This window comes from Microtus pennsylvanicus, chromosome 4, assembly GCF_037038515.1.
Source record: "Microtus pennsylvanicus isolate mMicPen1 chromosome 4, mMicPen1.hap1, whole genome shotgun sequence".
NCBI classification, from domain to species: domain Eukaryota; kingdom Metazoa; phylum Chordata; class Mammalia; order Rodentia; family Cricetidae; genus Microtus; species Microtus pennsylvanicus.
Genome location: NC_134582.1, coordinates 12,524,388 through 12,538,486, shown reverse-complemented (window position 1 = coordinate 12,538,486; position 14,099 = coordinate 12,524,388). Strand labels below are relative to the sequence as shown.

At 48.0% G+C, this 14,099-nt stretch overlaps 1 protein-coding gene across 4 annotated transcripts in view; it reads left to right on the top strand.

Moving 5' to 3' along the window:
• Myo5b (myosin VB) overlaps positions 1–14,099 on the top strand; it is a 272,874-nt gene that overhangs the window by 157,046 nt on the left and 101,729 nt on the right. For all 4 annotated transcript variants that reach the window (XM_075968281.1, XM_075968283.1, XM_075968282.1 and 1 more), the window contains exons 6-9: positions 3,847–3,990; positions 5,372–5,453; positions 7,146–7,253; positions 10,538–10,647. In XM_075968281.1, coding sequence (XP_075824396.1) covers positions 3,847–3,990; positions 5,372–5,453; positions 7,146–7,253; positions 10,538–10,647 — 444 coding nt within the window. The remainder of the gene's footprint in view (positions 1–3,846; positions 3,991–5,371; positions 5,454–7,145; positions 7,254–10,537; positions 10,648–14,099) is intronic.

Sequence of the window (14,099 nt, the reverse complement as noted above, 5' to 3'; positions counted from 1 at the left end):
CTCTGCCTCATGCAACTAGCTGCTTCAGAAACCATCCGCTTAAATGCCGAGGGCTCCTTCCATCAATTGTGAACTGTTAGTGCTATCTTTAGGGGAAGCTTGACTTTGCTTGTGAAAAGGAAGCAGCAGAACCAGGAGGGATCCTGACTGGGATTAGAATGTTGCCAACAGAAAGTGAGGAACTTTTTGCCTGCCAAAATCGAGAGCGCAACTTTTCAAATGTTCCAGGTTTAGTCAAGAAGTCATCAGCTTGTGGCTCCTCAGAGAGGTCTAGGGAACAGAATCTGAACTGGGAGCAGTGATTACCGATGATTCTGCCCAGTCCCTGGGAAGAGTTCTCTGGCTCGCCCTCAAGCCATCAGTTACTGGGTCGTGTCTCCTCGCTCTCAGGGCAGATACCTCCTAGGGCGACTGAGAGCTGAGCGCAGTCTGAGGATGCAGAAGGACCAGTAGGCTGAGCTGAGTGGCAGCTGTTTAATTATGGAGATAGAGGCTGGGCTGGTATTGACCGGGGCAGACTGCTGTGATTCCTTGGCAATGCTAGCGTGCCCTGACCCCATTTTTTTAAGAGCTTGTGAGCATCCTAGGAGGGATTTGTCCCCAAGTCTGCACTGATTAGGAGAGCAAAACTAATCAAAAGATCAGGGCTAGAGGACCCTATGACATCTTAGGAATCATGAAACCAGACATACAACTGTGAGAGCCAGAGACATTTCCCCTACAGAAAGGAGATAAGTTAGAGGTACAGTGAACAAAACAAGGACCAAAGGTGTGAGTTTTAAGATTTTCATCTTTGCTATTGATTTAAAACTAGCTGCAGCTGTTTAGCCTGCATGTAAGATTCATATACGCTTCTGCTTCCTACATGGCCTACATCCAGTGTTCTCTTATGTGGTCTAACATTCCAGCCAACGTTGTCTCTTCTGAGACCCTCTTGTCCTTTTGTCCACACTATGTTTTTCTCCATCCATAAGATTCCGTTCTCTATAAGATTCACTGCGATTTGCTTTTTTCCAGCCTTGCTGCTGGCATGACTACTTGCTCCCCCTTCCTCTCTCTGTTCTTGCCCACAAGTTAATGGTGACGTCTCGGTTATGTAAGCCAACATTAAAAGTATTCATTGTATTCTTGCATATTACTATACAATTATACAGGAAGGTCTAGTTGAATTTCACATTCCTGTATGCATAAACAGCAAAGAACATGCAGTGGTGTTTGTTTGTGTGTGTGTGTGTGTGTGTGTGTGTGAACCATGGTACAATTCTGTAGCTCTGGCTGGCCTAGAACTTAATATGTAGACCAGGCTGGCCTTGAACTCACAGAGTTTCTTCTGCCTGGAAAAGCGGAGAGCACCCACTTGGGAGTTTGGGTAGAGTTTTGGTTCCTTGTGGTTTTAGTGTGATTTATTTCTGAAAGGCACCTTCCTCTCCTATTTCTTGAGAGGGTAGAAATGAGGATCAATCCTTCTGTCTGCCACCCTCGACAGTCCTCCGCTCTGCCAGCTGAGCTAAGAAGGGTTTCCTTGGAGGATTGGTATCGCTGTCTATGTTCACTTCTGATTTGGCTCGGTCCTTAGAACTGTGGAACTTGCCCCCATGTCTGCAGCTTCTTGTCTGGTGTGTGTGGTGACCTGTGAGGCAGATGAAGGACTGTGATTCCCTATAACCTGGGTTGAGACTTGAGAACCCAGGTGTATCTGAATTTGAATCTTGCCTGCTTCCTAGCCATGTGACCTTGGCAAATTATTTGCCCTTCCCAAGCCTGTTTCCCTGTATGTACAACAAGAAGAGACGGCTGCCTCTGAGAGCTCCTGTCCTGATGAACTGACACAATAAGCCGCCCCTGCGCAGGGCTTCACGTCAGAGACCCAAGGATGTCTAACTTTTGCAAATATTCTGGAGAGGACAGTCGGCTTTTCTATCTTCAAAACAGAACTGTCTCACTGAAGTGTGACCGTCTGCCATTGTGCTCTGGAGCTCAAGAATCAGGCATTTGTGCTGGGGAATGAGAAGCCCACCAGGGTACTTGTGCACCCCTCTTTTCCTGGAGGGGAGGGCAGAGTGTGTGCAGGGACCAGAAAAATGGGAACTCCTCTGACTTGTGGAACTAGGGAAGGGCTGCCTGTCTGCTTTCAGGTCTACATTTGGACAGGAATGGCTGGTAGGTTGGAGGGCTATGGAAAGAGAATCCCCGAAAAGGGAACAGTGCAGTGCAGCCAAACCTTGTGTGAGTATGGAGAATCACAGGGCTATGGAAGAATAAAGAAGTGTTCTGTTTCCTTAGGTCTGAGGACCGAGTATAGAGTAATGAATGGCAAGACTAGGTGGGCTGCTACCAGGATGTGAGCCTTGCTGAGGTTCTAAAACTAAAGGGTAGTGGAAGCCACTGAAGCATCCTATGCCAAGAATATAATCAGGTTCACACTTTTACACAGGCTGCTCTGTTAGTCAAGAGGAATATTGACTGAAAGTCACAAGACCAGGAATAGAAAACATATAGAGAGGTAGTTAACATTATCCGGGACAGAGGCAGTGGTGATGTGTGTCAGGTCCATGCAGTAGGACACTTGCGGAATGGTACATGGGCAGACCAGTGCTGGCAGAACCACTCACCCAGCAGAGAGCATGGATGCGGGCTTCACTTCGCTCACCTCCAGACCGAGAGCAGTGACAGGTGTCTGCATGAAGTGCAAGTGTGTAAGAAATTAGCTGGTGAAGCAGTAGAGATGGGCTTCAGCTCCATCCTTCATCTCAGAGGACACTGGGGCTTTGAAAGGAGCAGATATAAGTAGTTGGACTTGGCTAGCCTGGACTACGGCGTGGGTTTGGATCTTCCTTTCAGCATCTGGGCACGTCATATTTTCTAGGCCACTAAAAAGTTGCAGTGGGATTTTCTACCTTTTTCACCACTTGAAAATGTGAAGAAACAGAAGAGATTAAAATAAAAAAAAGTCGATTTTTGGCGTGTTCATATTGTGACTTATAGAAAGCGAAGAATCATATTAGACCAGTTATTTAGTGGCTGACTTTAAAGAGTATTATGGGCTGGGTGTGATGACACACATCTTTCATCCCAGAACTCAGGAAGATTGTTATAAGTTAGTGGCCAGACTGTTTCCATAGCAAATTCCAGGCCAGGTGGGGCTTCATAGAGACCTTGTCCCCCCCAAAAAGATTATTGCATAGTATTCAATCTGTGGCCCTGCTTTGTAGGAAATGATCCTTAGGGTGGGTGACTTCCTGGTCTACCTTAATAAAGAGTGGGGTAGGCATGTCATTTGATGGCCTTTCACCAGTGGGGCAAAGCATTTGGCTGCTTGATTGCATAAGGGATCACAGTAGATTAAACACAGCAGAACTATGGTCCCGAGCACCGATTTGATGGCTGTACAACATCAGAGCCAGGGGCTCTGGTTCTCTAGGCCTTGGCTTTGTGGGCCCAGGGTAACTGGTAAGATTGTCACATGTGTATTCTAAACAATAAGAAAAAACAAAGAGGAGCAGAGGAATGGTGGGTTAGAGTCTCTCTGACCTGGCTGTGTCTCTAGAAAGTCTTGGGCTGAACACACAGCTCTGGCCGGTGGCCACTGATTGTACAAGGGGCTGAGAAGTGACATGGGTTTTGGCTTAGTTTTAAACAAACCAAGCAGCGTTTCTCACTCAGCGCATTGTCTTCACAGTTGCAGAGGTGTGTGTGTATGAACACCATGCTGCCACAGGCCGAAAGTCGTGAAGTCAAGAAGCCCAGTGGGGGTGGGGTGATAGTAGGTGCCCATGTGCTTTACTGACTAAGCCATCTTCCCAGCCTCCCCTCATTTATACACATTTCTATTGTCTGTTAATCCAGGCTATCGGGAATGCCAAGACCACTCGCAACGACAATAGCAGCCGCTTTGGGAAGTTCATTGAGATTGGCTTTGATAAAAAATACCACATCATCGGGGCCAACATGAGGACCTACTTGCTCGAGAAGTCTCGGGTGGTCTTTCAGGTGAGTGGCAGGACTCAGTCATTTGTATTTTGCTACCAGTATTGTTCTGCCCACTCCCTGTGCCCACAGAGCAGCTCGTCTTGTAGCCTGCAATCAACGTTCTTGTTTTCATTCTTCTCTTTCGGAGTAAACATTCGTTTAGAATAAGCATTAGGTCTCTGCAAATGCTTTGCACAGCTTTGCCTGTTGTGTGTTAAGCAAGTGCTCGATCCTGGGATAAAGGACAGGGCGGTCCTCCCGAGGCTTTTACAGCCTTCCCGTTAGAGAATGTGGTACACAGAGCCTGGGTTGCAGCTTTCAAAGAACCTGCTTGTTGGGTGGGTCAAAATACAGGTGTGGCTAGAAAGATAGGTGTCCATGCTGACATCACACACAGACACACACACAGTGTTCTTTCCTAGGAAGCCGTCCTCATTTCTTCCCCTCCATAGCCCTTGATTGTTCCCTGCTGACCCTCCTTGGCCTCTGCCAGAACCCTTTCTCCCTGTTTCTGGAGACCTCCCTGCTACTAGCAGCTCCATCCACCATTCTCCTGCAGCAGCCCCATCCTTCCACCTCTGGACTGAGATGGCAGAGGTGACCTGATTCAAGTCTGTATCTTGCATTCCTTATGCACAGTGACTTCCCAGTCCCCAGAGTTCAACTTTCCCCAGAATCCCCCAGAGTCTTCTGAGCTATATCTTAGTGATGACTCCCTGCTAATGGGTAACAAATATTGCATGAACCTTTAGGCCAGCCCCGCCTTCCCTCACAGGTTGGTTGGGCAGTCCTGCATCCTTCCTTCAGTGCAGCAGAGATAGCAGGCATCTCTGTTGGGTGGTCTGACAAGCTACCTGTACTCTACCCTGGCTTTGAGATTTCCTCTTCCATGGCTGTCTCTATCCAGGGCTCCTAAATATTTACACACCATCTCCCCCTCCACCCTACTGATTTAAGGCTATTCTAGTCATGTGTGTACAGTGAAAGTCATCAGAGATTCCTGACTGACCAGCCCCAAAGTGTAGGCAAGCTTGGCTTTAACTTAGTCCCAAGCCCTGGAGGAGCTTCCAACAGGGTAACAAAGGTCTTAGAGTTATGGTCAAGCAGCACACAGATGATAGTTTTTGCTGGCTGACCTGCCATTTGTGACATGGCACTTGTGTTTAATGTAGGGGAGAAAAAAGGAAATGCCTGCTTCCATGTAAGCCAAGAGGTATAAGTCCTCACATAAGAAGGCCCTGTCGTAGCAAATAGAAAATAAGGCAGTTGAAACTGCAGGTGGCCAAGGTGTGGAAGAAAACCCTGAGGGAGGGTGGTCTAAGTCACACCACCTGGGGTCAGAGTGGCCAAGGAGGTGATCCAGGGAATCGCTGACTAAAATGGATCTCCTTTTCTCCCCCAGGCAGAAGATGAGAGAAACTACCACATCTTTTACCAGCTCTGTGCTGCTGCCAGCCTTCCTGAATTTAAAGAACTTGCTCTAAGTACGTCAGCAGGTACCCAGGGTCCTCTGCAAAGGCAAAGCTATGGCAGGCAGCTAGGAGCTCTGTCTAGAACCCTGGCTTATGGGTTCTTGTCTCAGCTCTGCCCCTACTGTGGTCCTGTCCTTTAGCCCAATCAGAACCTCGCTGTCAGTTACTAAAGCATGGTTCACCATACCTAGGCTACCTGCAAGGGTTGAGCTAAGGGGTGGGAAGTGTGTTTTGCAGAGCAGTGCAGTTGTCCCCTACTTTAAGAGGCATGTTATGAGACTGATGGTTTAGTCGGGTGCTGTTGCACAAGCATGGGGACCTGCATTTGGATCCCCAGAAAAATTGTGTGTGAATCCATTTCAGTAACCCTAGTCCTGGGGAATGGAGAAGTGAATTCCTGAAGTTCTGTGGCCAACCAGTCTGCCTAGCTGGAATAGATGGGCTCAGGCTCAGTAAGAAGCTCTGTGTGAAACAACGCAGGGGAGAAGTGAGCAAGGAAGGCACCTAGTGTGACCAGTGACCTCCATGGATACACACAGACCCACACAAGCACGTACATATACAATATACATGCACAGATTTTTTTTTATTAAAAGAAAAAAGTGTGTCTGGATGACAGTTGAGCTGCAGCCAGCCAGACAGGGAGGGAGGTAGTAGTCATACCCTGCTTTCATGTCTCTTACTAAGGGGTCCTGTTGTGTAAGGACAGCTAGTGACTGCAGACAGGAGGAAGCAGAGAAAGAGACGACCTTGTTGATGGCAGTTAGACCCTTCAACAGACAGTGTCACCTCAGCCTAGGAAACAACCCATCTGAACCTGAGTTTGGAAATGCAGAGTCAGAAAGGTGGGGGTGATCTGCCAGACACAGAACAGCAGGCAGCAGACCCTCGCTCTCGACAGTGACAGATCTTTTGAAGATGCTGAAAATGCCTTCCCTCCATTGCGGAAGCCAGATGTCCTCCTGTGGAGTCTCTAGTGACTCTGCTGTCTTGGCTGACATTCAGTAATGAGTTTTAAAAAAAAAAGTCGTGGGACACTAAAGATCCATCATCTCTCAATGGAATGCTGCAGTAGTGGCTCTCCATCCTGGTCATCCCTTGGTAAGCCTGTGCAGCCCCATAGCACGCCGTAGTCAAGCTCATTGACGTGCTGGAAAGTGGGAGCAAGAACAGTGAGTCGTCTTTAGGTGGCACTGGGAAAGCTGCCAGATAAGCCATTTTGAAAAGTGAGTCTAAGAGGAGGAATTGCTTTATTAGCCTTTTGGATCTATTCTTGCTCAGAACCCTGAGCTTGTGGAGTAATTAGCTACCAAAGTGCTAAATATGTTTTGCAAGCAAGTCATAAAATTTTTGTTGGGGCTCAGAGTGGGTAAAGGGCTGAAGTCCTTTCTCTTTCAGTTCAAGCACCTTGGCCTCCATTCATCTAAGTGTGAAAAGTCCTTCCTCCAGAAACCTCTCTCAGCACACAGCAGATGTTCTATTACTCTTCAGGCGCTGGTCTAGCCTCCCAGAGTGGTGGTGGTGTAGTCAGCCTGAGCGTCATTTTCCATTGTGGATGGGGTATTCTAAAGGAGTATACATCCATCTAACACCAAAAATCAGTGTGACTAGCATGTTCAGGGTAGACCTCCTCATAGGTGGTTGTCTGGAGGTAATGGGGAATGAAGACCTCTCTAGAGTCTCCCTTCTTCCTGCCTCCCACAGCGTGTGCAGAGGACTTTCTCTATACATCCCACGGAGGAAGCACAACCATCGAGGGTGTCGATGACGCAGAGGACTTTGAGAAGACACGGCAAGCCCTCACACTCCTGGGTAAGGAACTGCTGAATGAGAGTAGCCTGCACAGGGTCTGATCCCGTGGAGGGGAGGAACTGAGGAGCAGTCTCACGGCCTTACCTACTAAGTCGTCTGAACCTTGATAGATGTCTTCCTGTGCTCTTATCTCTCTCTGTCCTCAGGCTCCAATGTTTAGAATTTGGAAGCTTTCTTCAAAAGAATCTTTTGAGCCAGGTACAACAAAGTGTCCTGCTCCTTACTTGGGTGTTGAAAGCGATGGAAAGAAGCCCAGTGTAGCCGTGTCTTTCTGTGCTGTGGTCTGAGTTCAGAGGCAATGCATGCCCCCAGAAAGACCCTCTCTCCTGCGTACTAGCCAGAGCATCTGACCAGAAGCAGACCCCTGTGTCCGCAAGCCCTGTGGCTGTGTGATATTGCTGGTGTGCTCGCCATATGTGTTGTAATCCTCGAAGCAGGAAGTTCTCTGTGACCCTCAATAGCAGACGGGCTTGGTAGAAATGGGAAGAACTGTTCCTATACCAGCCTCTTTTAGGGGAGAAGCACTCCCAGGTTCGTAAGATGAAAAGCAATTCTTTCCTAATTGGGAAGTTAAAATAGTCAGTCCTAGGACCCGTAGCCAGGCAAAGGCAAGCTCAAGGAGCCTGAAACTCCGAAAGTGACTCAGCTGGCCACAGTGTCTTCCCCAGCCCTTCTCTGACAGAAAGCTTTTGGCTTCTCTGTCAGGTTACTCAGAACAACATCTGTTCAGTTCTGTGGTAGAAGCCAAGCTTTGTCAGTGTTCAAATTAAATGTGAGCAAACTGGACACACTCCACTCTCTATGGGGAGGAGATGAAGGGCTAGTGTACTGGTCCCAGTGTGGTCATTTCTCTGGGTAGCTGAGACATGGGTAGCATTCATCTTTTGTACCTGTGGATTATCAGGAGACAGAAAGCACTCTGATTAGTCCAGAATGTAAACAGCATCATTACACCCAGAGCAATAGTGAGTGAGGAACTGTGGACAGGGCTGAAGTGGGCTTTGAGGACCAAAGTCATAAAGACAGAGGAAGTGCTTTTACTTCCTATGGCTAGTATAAGGGACCAAACATCTCAGGGACTGTTGAGTAGAGGAACCAGAGTTGTGGATAAACTTTAGACCCATCTAGGAAGAGGGAGAAGTGTGTCCAAGGCAAAGGACCAGCATCCTTAACAAGTAGGCTATGTTTGACCTGAGTACAGTGGATTCCTAGGTGCAATGTGAGCTCAGCAGGGAGGTTGTTAGACTCTCAGGTAAATGATGACAAGTAGGAGGGACCAGACCCAAGATGAGGACAACATTCTGCTGCCTTTGCATCACTGAGGTGTCCTTGATTCAGAACCCTGATGCTCTGCCAGTCAGCACCAAGCAGTTCATGGAGGGGAAGACATAGAGAATGTCTTGACATCTGCACCTCTGGCTTCCCCCAGCATCACACACCACACGTCTCTGAAGAAAATTGACTTCCCCTCTCTTCACAGCTATTGGTTGCCTGTAACCCTCCCTTAGCCATCATTGGTTACCTGAAACCTTCACTTTGCAGCCATTGGTTGCCTGTAACCCTCTCTTCACAGCCATTGGTTACCTGTAACATTCACTTTGCAGCCATTGGTTACCTGTAATCCTCCCTTAAGAACCATTGGTTGCTTGTAACCCTCTTTTCACAGCCATTGGTTGACTGTAACCCTCTCTTGTAGCCATTGGTTGCCTGTAACCCTCTCTTCACGACCATTGGTTGCCTGTAACCCTCTCTTACCAGTCACTGATTGCCTGTAACCTTTCATCTAAGTGTGGGACCTTGTGAAAGTTTCCCCACCCACTTTGGCATGTCAAGTCTGTGGTCACTGCAGGTCTAGTCTAGGCAACCACACTGTTGAGATTCATGGGTGCAGCTTCCCTGTCCTATCTAAAAGACACAATCTAACAGAAGGCACCCTGATTCTGTGGCCATCACAATCTTTCCATTTCCTTTTCATCATTTTCCCTCAGCCTTGGGGATGGGGTTGCTCTGTAGTGTTGGGTCAATTACCATTTATTGTCCCTTATCATGGGATGTTTAGGTTTTTGCTTGTTCAGAGGACCCCGTGATAAGAAAGGGCTTCCTTGCCGGGCGGTAGTGGTGCACACCTTTAATCTCATCACTCAGGAGGCAGAGGCAGGCAGATCTTTGTGAGTTCGAGACCAGTCTGGTCTACAAGAGCTAGTTCCAGGACAGGCTCCAAAACTACAGAGAAACCCTGTCTCAAAAAGACAAAAAAGAAAAAAGAAAGAAAGAAAGAAAGAAAGAAAGAAAGAAAAAAAGAAAAGAAAAGAAAAGAAAAGAAAAGAAAAGAAAAGAAAAGAAAGGGCTTCCTTGTTGGTAACTGTTTGGGTTGTCCACTTTGTGGATTATCTGGGCAAAGTTTTAACCCTAGTAAGATCAGTCTTTGCCTCCCATTGGACAGGTGCACTGGCTGCCATAGCTGGAGTAAAGCTCTGCCTTAGTAATAGCAGGAACGTGAGGAACAGCTGCCGTTTCTTCGGTAGAAAGCAACTTGATTAACATTCATCGTACCGTTCTGACAACTTTTTTTTTAAAATAAGTTTGAAGTATTTTGAAGTTTAAAAAGAACTAATACCTTGATGCTAAATCTAAATTTTAAGAGATATGCCTTTGGTAATTGATGTAGGCAAATAACAAATTTGACGATCAAGTTTGTTGCCGCAGTGTTTCTAGGCTGTGAGTGTTTCTGTCACTGATGGGGCATGCATCACAAGGCAGACAGCCACCTTCAGCTAGCACTGCCCATAAGCCAGCTGGCTGGTCAGTCCCTGGAACAGTATTCCCAGGGGTGTGATGGAGGGGTCTCTTTTTCTTCCCCTGTTGGCCCTGTGGTTGTGTCACAGATGTTTGCAGGATATTAAGTTAGGAGAAAAACGACTGCAGATAGATGGTCATCCTTATTAAACTCATAAAAGCATCCATAAAGTGTCTGGTGAAATGAAGTCCAAAATGAGTCAGCCCTACTGCTGCCTCTCCGTGCTCCTGAATACGCTAAATGGTAAGGTGCCCCATCTGCTGTGATCCAGACGGTCAGAGTGAGGCTGTTTGCCTCTCAGTGGGAGCCCCTTTGCCCTCTGAGATGATCCGGTGAGTGGTAATTACTTGGCCTGGCTGGTTTTAGGAGTCATTAACCCAGGAGAGAAAAATCAAACAATTTTTCAAGTCCTGAAAAGGGTAAAAAAATCCTTTCTATCAAGGGACAGAGATTGGATGTCATTCATGCATTTTTTTTTCTCCTTCAGGAGTGCGGGATTCCCATCAAATAAGCATCTTTAAGATAATTGCTTCCATCTTGCATCTTGGAAGTGTGGAGATTCAGTCAGAGCGTGATGGGGATTCCTGCAGCATACCAGTAAGTGGCACCAGAGGTAAAATGTGCAGTAAGCTCTGATCCTCCAGCCTGACACCATGGGCATTTGCTTCTGTGCTTAGAGGGCACCCCTTGGTTATTTATTCTGAGCAATAATGACGTCTATTTTCTCACTGATAAAGTTTTAAGAACCAATCCATCTCAAATCAGCTGCCATCCAGTTTCTATCACTGTGGCATGGGATTTAGTGGCTAGTCAATAAATTTGTTTGATGGGTTTATTTTCCAAATACTCTGAGGTACATAGAGTTCTACACAATGTCATCAATCTGTTGAGTACCTTGCGGGCTGCAGCCTGAGCTCTTCACAGCACGGAAACGGAGTACTGGACACCGTCGTTGTGGCTGCTTCTGAAGAGCAGGCATTCTTAACTGGATGGCCATGTTGGGATGGCGCGTGCTGACCTTTTCCCAGCCCGAGGCAGAATATTAAGCAAGGCATCTCAGTCAAAGGCCTACCAGCTATGACAGCTCCTTAAAGGCTCCAGATAAAGGTCCTTTCCCCTGAGCCTAGTGCCACAGTGAACTTGCGGTAGACAGGAATGTGTGTGTGTGTGGAATGGGGGATGCTGGCGGGAGTCCATGTGATGGGGTAGACAGCAGCTGCTGTGTCCTGTCTGCAAGTTAATACTGTTGGCCAGGGCTAAAACTGGCACTCTGACCTTGAATAAGTGCATCGGCCACATTCCACATCAGTGCCTATTTGTGATTAGCCTAGAAGGAAGTGTAAAGTGTGATTCTTGCTTCTCGGGATGTGGGATTTAAATAACCAGATTCTAGGAAAAGTCCAAAGATGTCGCTACAAAATTCAGATGTAGGTGTGTGACCATGCCACAAGCTACAGCCGTTGCCCTTCCCACTTACGGATACTGCTATTTGTGTGGCACTAGAGTTAGAAGCAGCTCAGAATATACCTGCCTCTAGGGAGGAAAAGACCTGAACTCTCTCAGGGTTCAATAGAGCTCCTCCCCAGCCTCACATGCTGTCCTTAAGCGAGAAATGTTGCTATGGGTGAGCTGGTGCTGGGCCGTCGCCCTCTCCACTCTGGACTCTGCAGCCTTGGTGCCTCTGAGAAAGGGAGGATTTTGGAGCTTGCCACATCCCAGCGCAGTTTCTGACGTCCAACACCCACAAGCTGCGGTGCATGTGTGCACTGTGGGGCGCATAGAACCTGCAGTGAAGTAGAGATGCCACAGTAATGCCTGGATAGCCAGCGGGGAATTCCAAGGACCACGGCCTCTCTGGTGAATACAGGCCCAGACTGACCCTAGGAATGAGTTTTTCAGGCTGGTGAAGAATTGGCCCTCTGGGGTCTTTGCCCTAGGGAGGAAAGCATGCAGTGTTTATGCCTCCCAAATGCACACCCCTTCCTGGCAAATGCCCTGTGTATCTTTAGGGCAGCTGAATTCTGTAAGGGACCAGGAAAATTGGGAAGACACACATTGACACATTCCTGGTTTAGGCTGGTGATATGCACTTTTGGTGTGTGTCTGTGTTGCTAGGGATCAAGTCTTGGGTTCCTCAGCATGAGCTCTCCACCTGAGCAACACGCTTGGCCTCCTCGCCATGGAGTCTCACAGCATGCGAAGCTTACCTGCTTCCCCTTGGCACTGCGTTCCTTGTGTATTCACGATGTCTCTCTCTCCATCCTCTTCCCCCCACTCTTCCGGACTGATGAAGAGGATAAGTCTACTTGTTCTCAGTCACTTTTGCCGTGTACAGGGCCCAGGAGGCACTCCAAGATGGGGAACTGGGTGATTCATTGAGGTGTATAGGCCACAATGGTGTAAAAATGAGGGCCAGTGTGATGAGACACTCAGCGGGTGCAGGAGAGGAAGTGGGGCTCTGAGCACGTGTCCCAGAGGTGTGTCCGGGATGGTTTCTTCTTTGGAAAGTCCAGCCTTGGGCTTGTAGGTACAGTGTCTCTGATATTATGACAAGTCCTTCACTCATGGGTGTTCAGATGAGGGGACATCATTGATTGGTGCCTGGTCCCCAATACCACCACTGAACTGTAGGGCCATGTCTGCTGCATCACTTTCTGCTTGATACGTAGGGGCACCATGTGTTTGTGAGGTCTGTACAAAGATGGTACCATCGGTGTACACTCTGAACTGAGTTGGTAAACTTAGGAGCACAGGTTGAAGGTCTAGGCTGCGAGAGTGATGACAGCGCCAAAGCTGCCAGGGTTCAAATCCTGACCCTGCCATTTCGCAGGGATATAACTTAGAGATGCCCCCTCACCTCCCTATACCTGCTTCCTCCTCGACACACTGTGGGTGGGGGGAGAACACAGTCCCATATGGAAGCCTTCACTCGGAGCTGATGGTGATCTTGATAAGTTCTGGATTTATGCCTTTCTGGTTGTTTGGGCCAAAATGAACCTTTTCCAGAGCATGTCTCTTCCTATAAGGAGGAGCAAAACTAAATAAATCCCAGAGAGGGGAACCTCTCTCGTAAAGGGAGGAATGACTAATGCTCGTGCCAGGACAAGGCCCATCCTGGGTTCTTTTCCAGTACCATGTCTTACTTACTCACACTTTTGACCAAATGACGTGGGCCACCCATGCACACTTGCCAGTGGCCCATCGTTGCTTACGGGAAGCATGCCCTGATAACCCCTTTCAGATGGATCCTTGGCATGGTCCTCGGGTACACAGGTAGGGTTGCTGTCTACTGCTAAGCAATGTGCCTTCTGCTCTGTAGTTTTCGTTTTTAATTAAGGCATGAGAATGTCTTCCGTGATTGCCCGCGTTACCTTAGAGATGCGGCAGTGTGCAATTACTTGGACACCAGAGGCAATTTTTCCCTTTGAATTTGGCAATACAGGCTCATAAAACTAACCCGCTGTCTATAATGCTGGCTGCTTTAATGGATTTATCATCATCTAATTATACTTAAATGTAATGGCCTGATGTTAGCACCTTTAATCAACAGGCAGGAGTGAGTGGGAGCAGAGGAGTCCCCACCGTGGTGTCTGGAAACCTGTCCCCTGGTGGCTCTTAAAGAGTCAGCTCCCTGACTGTGGCTCCATCACTGCCACGTTCTAGCATGGGGGCTGGGAGCCAGGAGGGGGCCTGGGAGCTGGTCCATGCTGTTGGCTGCAGGCAAACCACTCATTCAAATGTCAGGGGATCCATCTGTAGTGTGTACCTAGCAATTAAGAATTCCTTAAAAATAGGTCAGATGAACAAATTGGACACTTGCCACCTGTGAACTTGTTGCCTGCCAAGCAAGCTCCAAATTCTGCCCTGATTGGTACCATTATGTTGGAACAGGCAGGGGTAGAGTGGTTACAGAGTGAAGGCTGTGGCCAGAAGTAGCTATGACACCGTTAACTGCTTAGTGAGCCTGAAGGGCAGGGCTCTACACACCAGACCACGCCTACTCAAGCTGGTTGTCTCGCTGGGTGGTCAGGGAGCCTCACTCACTTAGC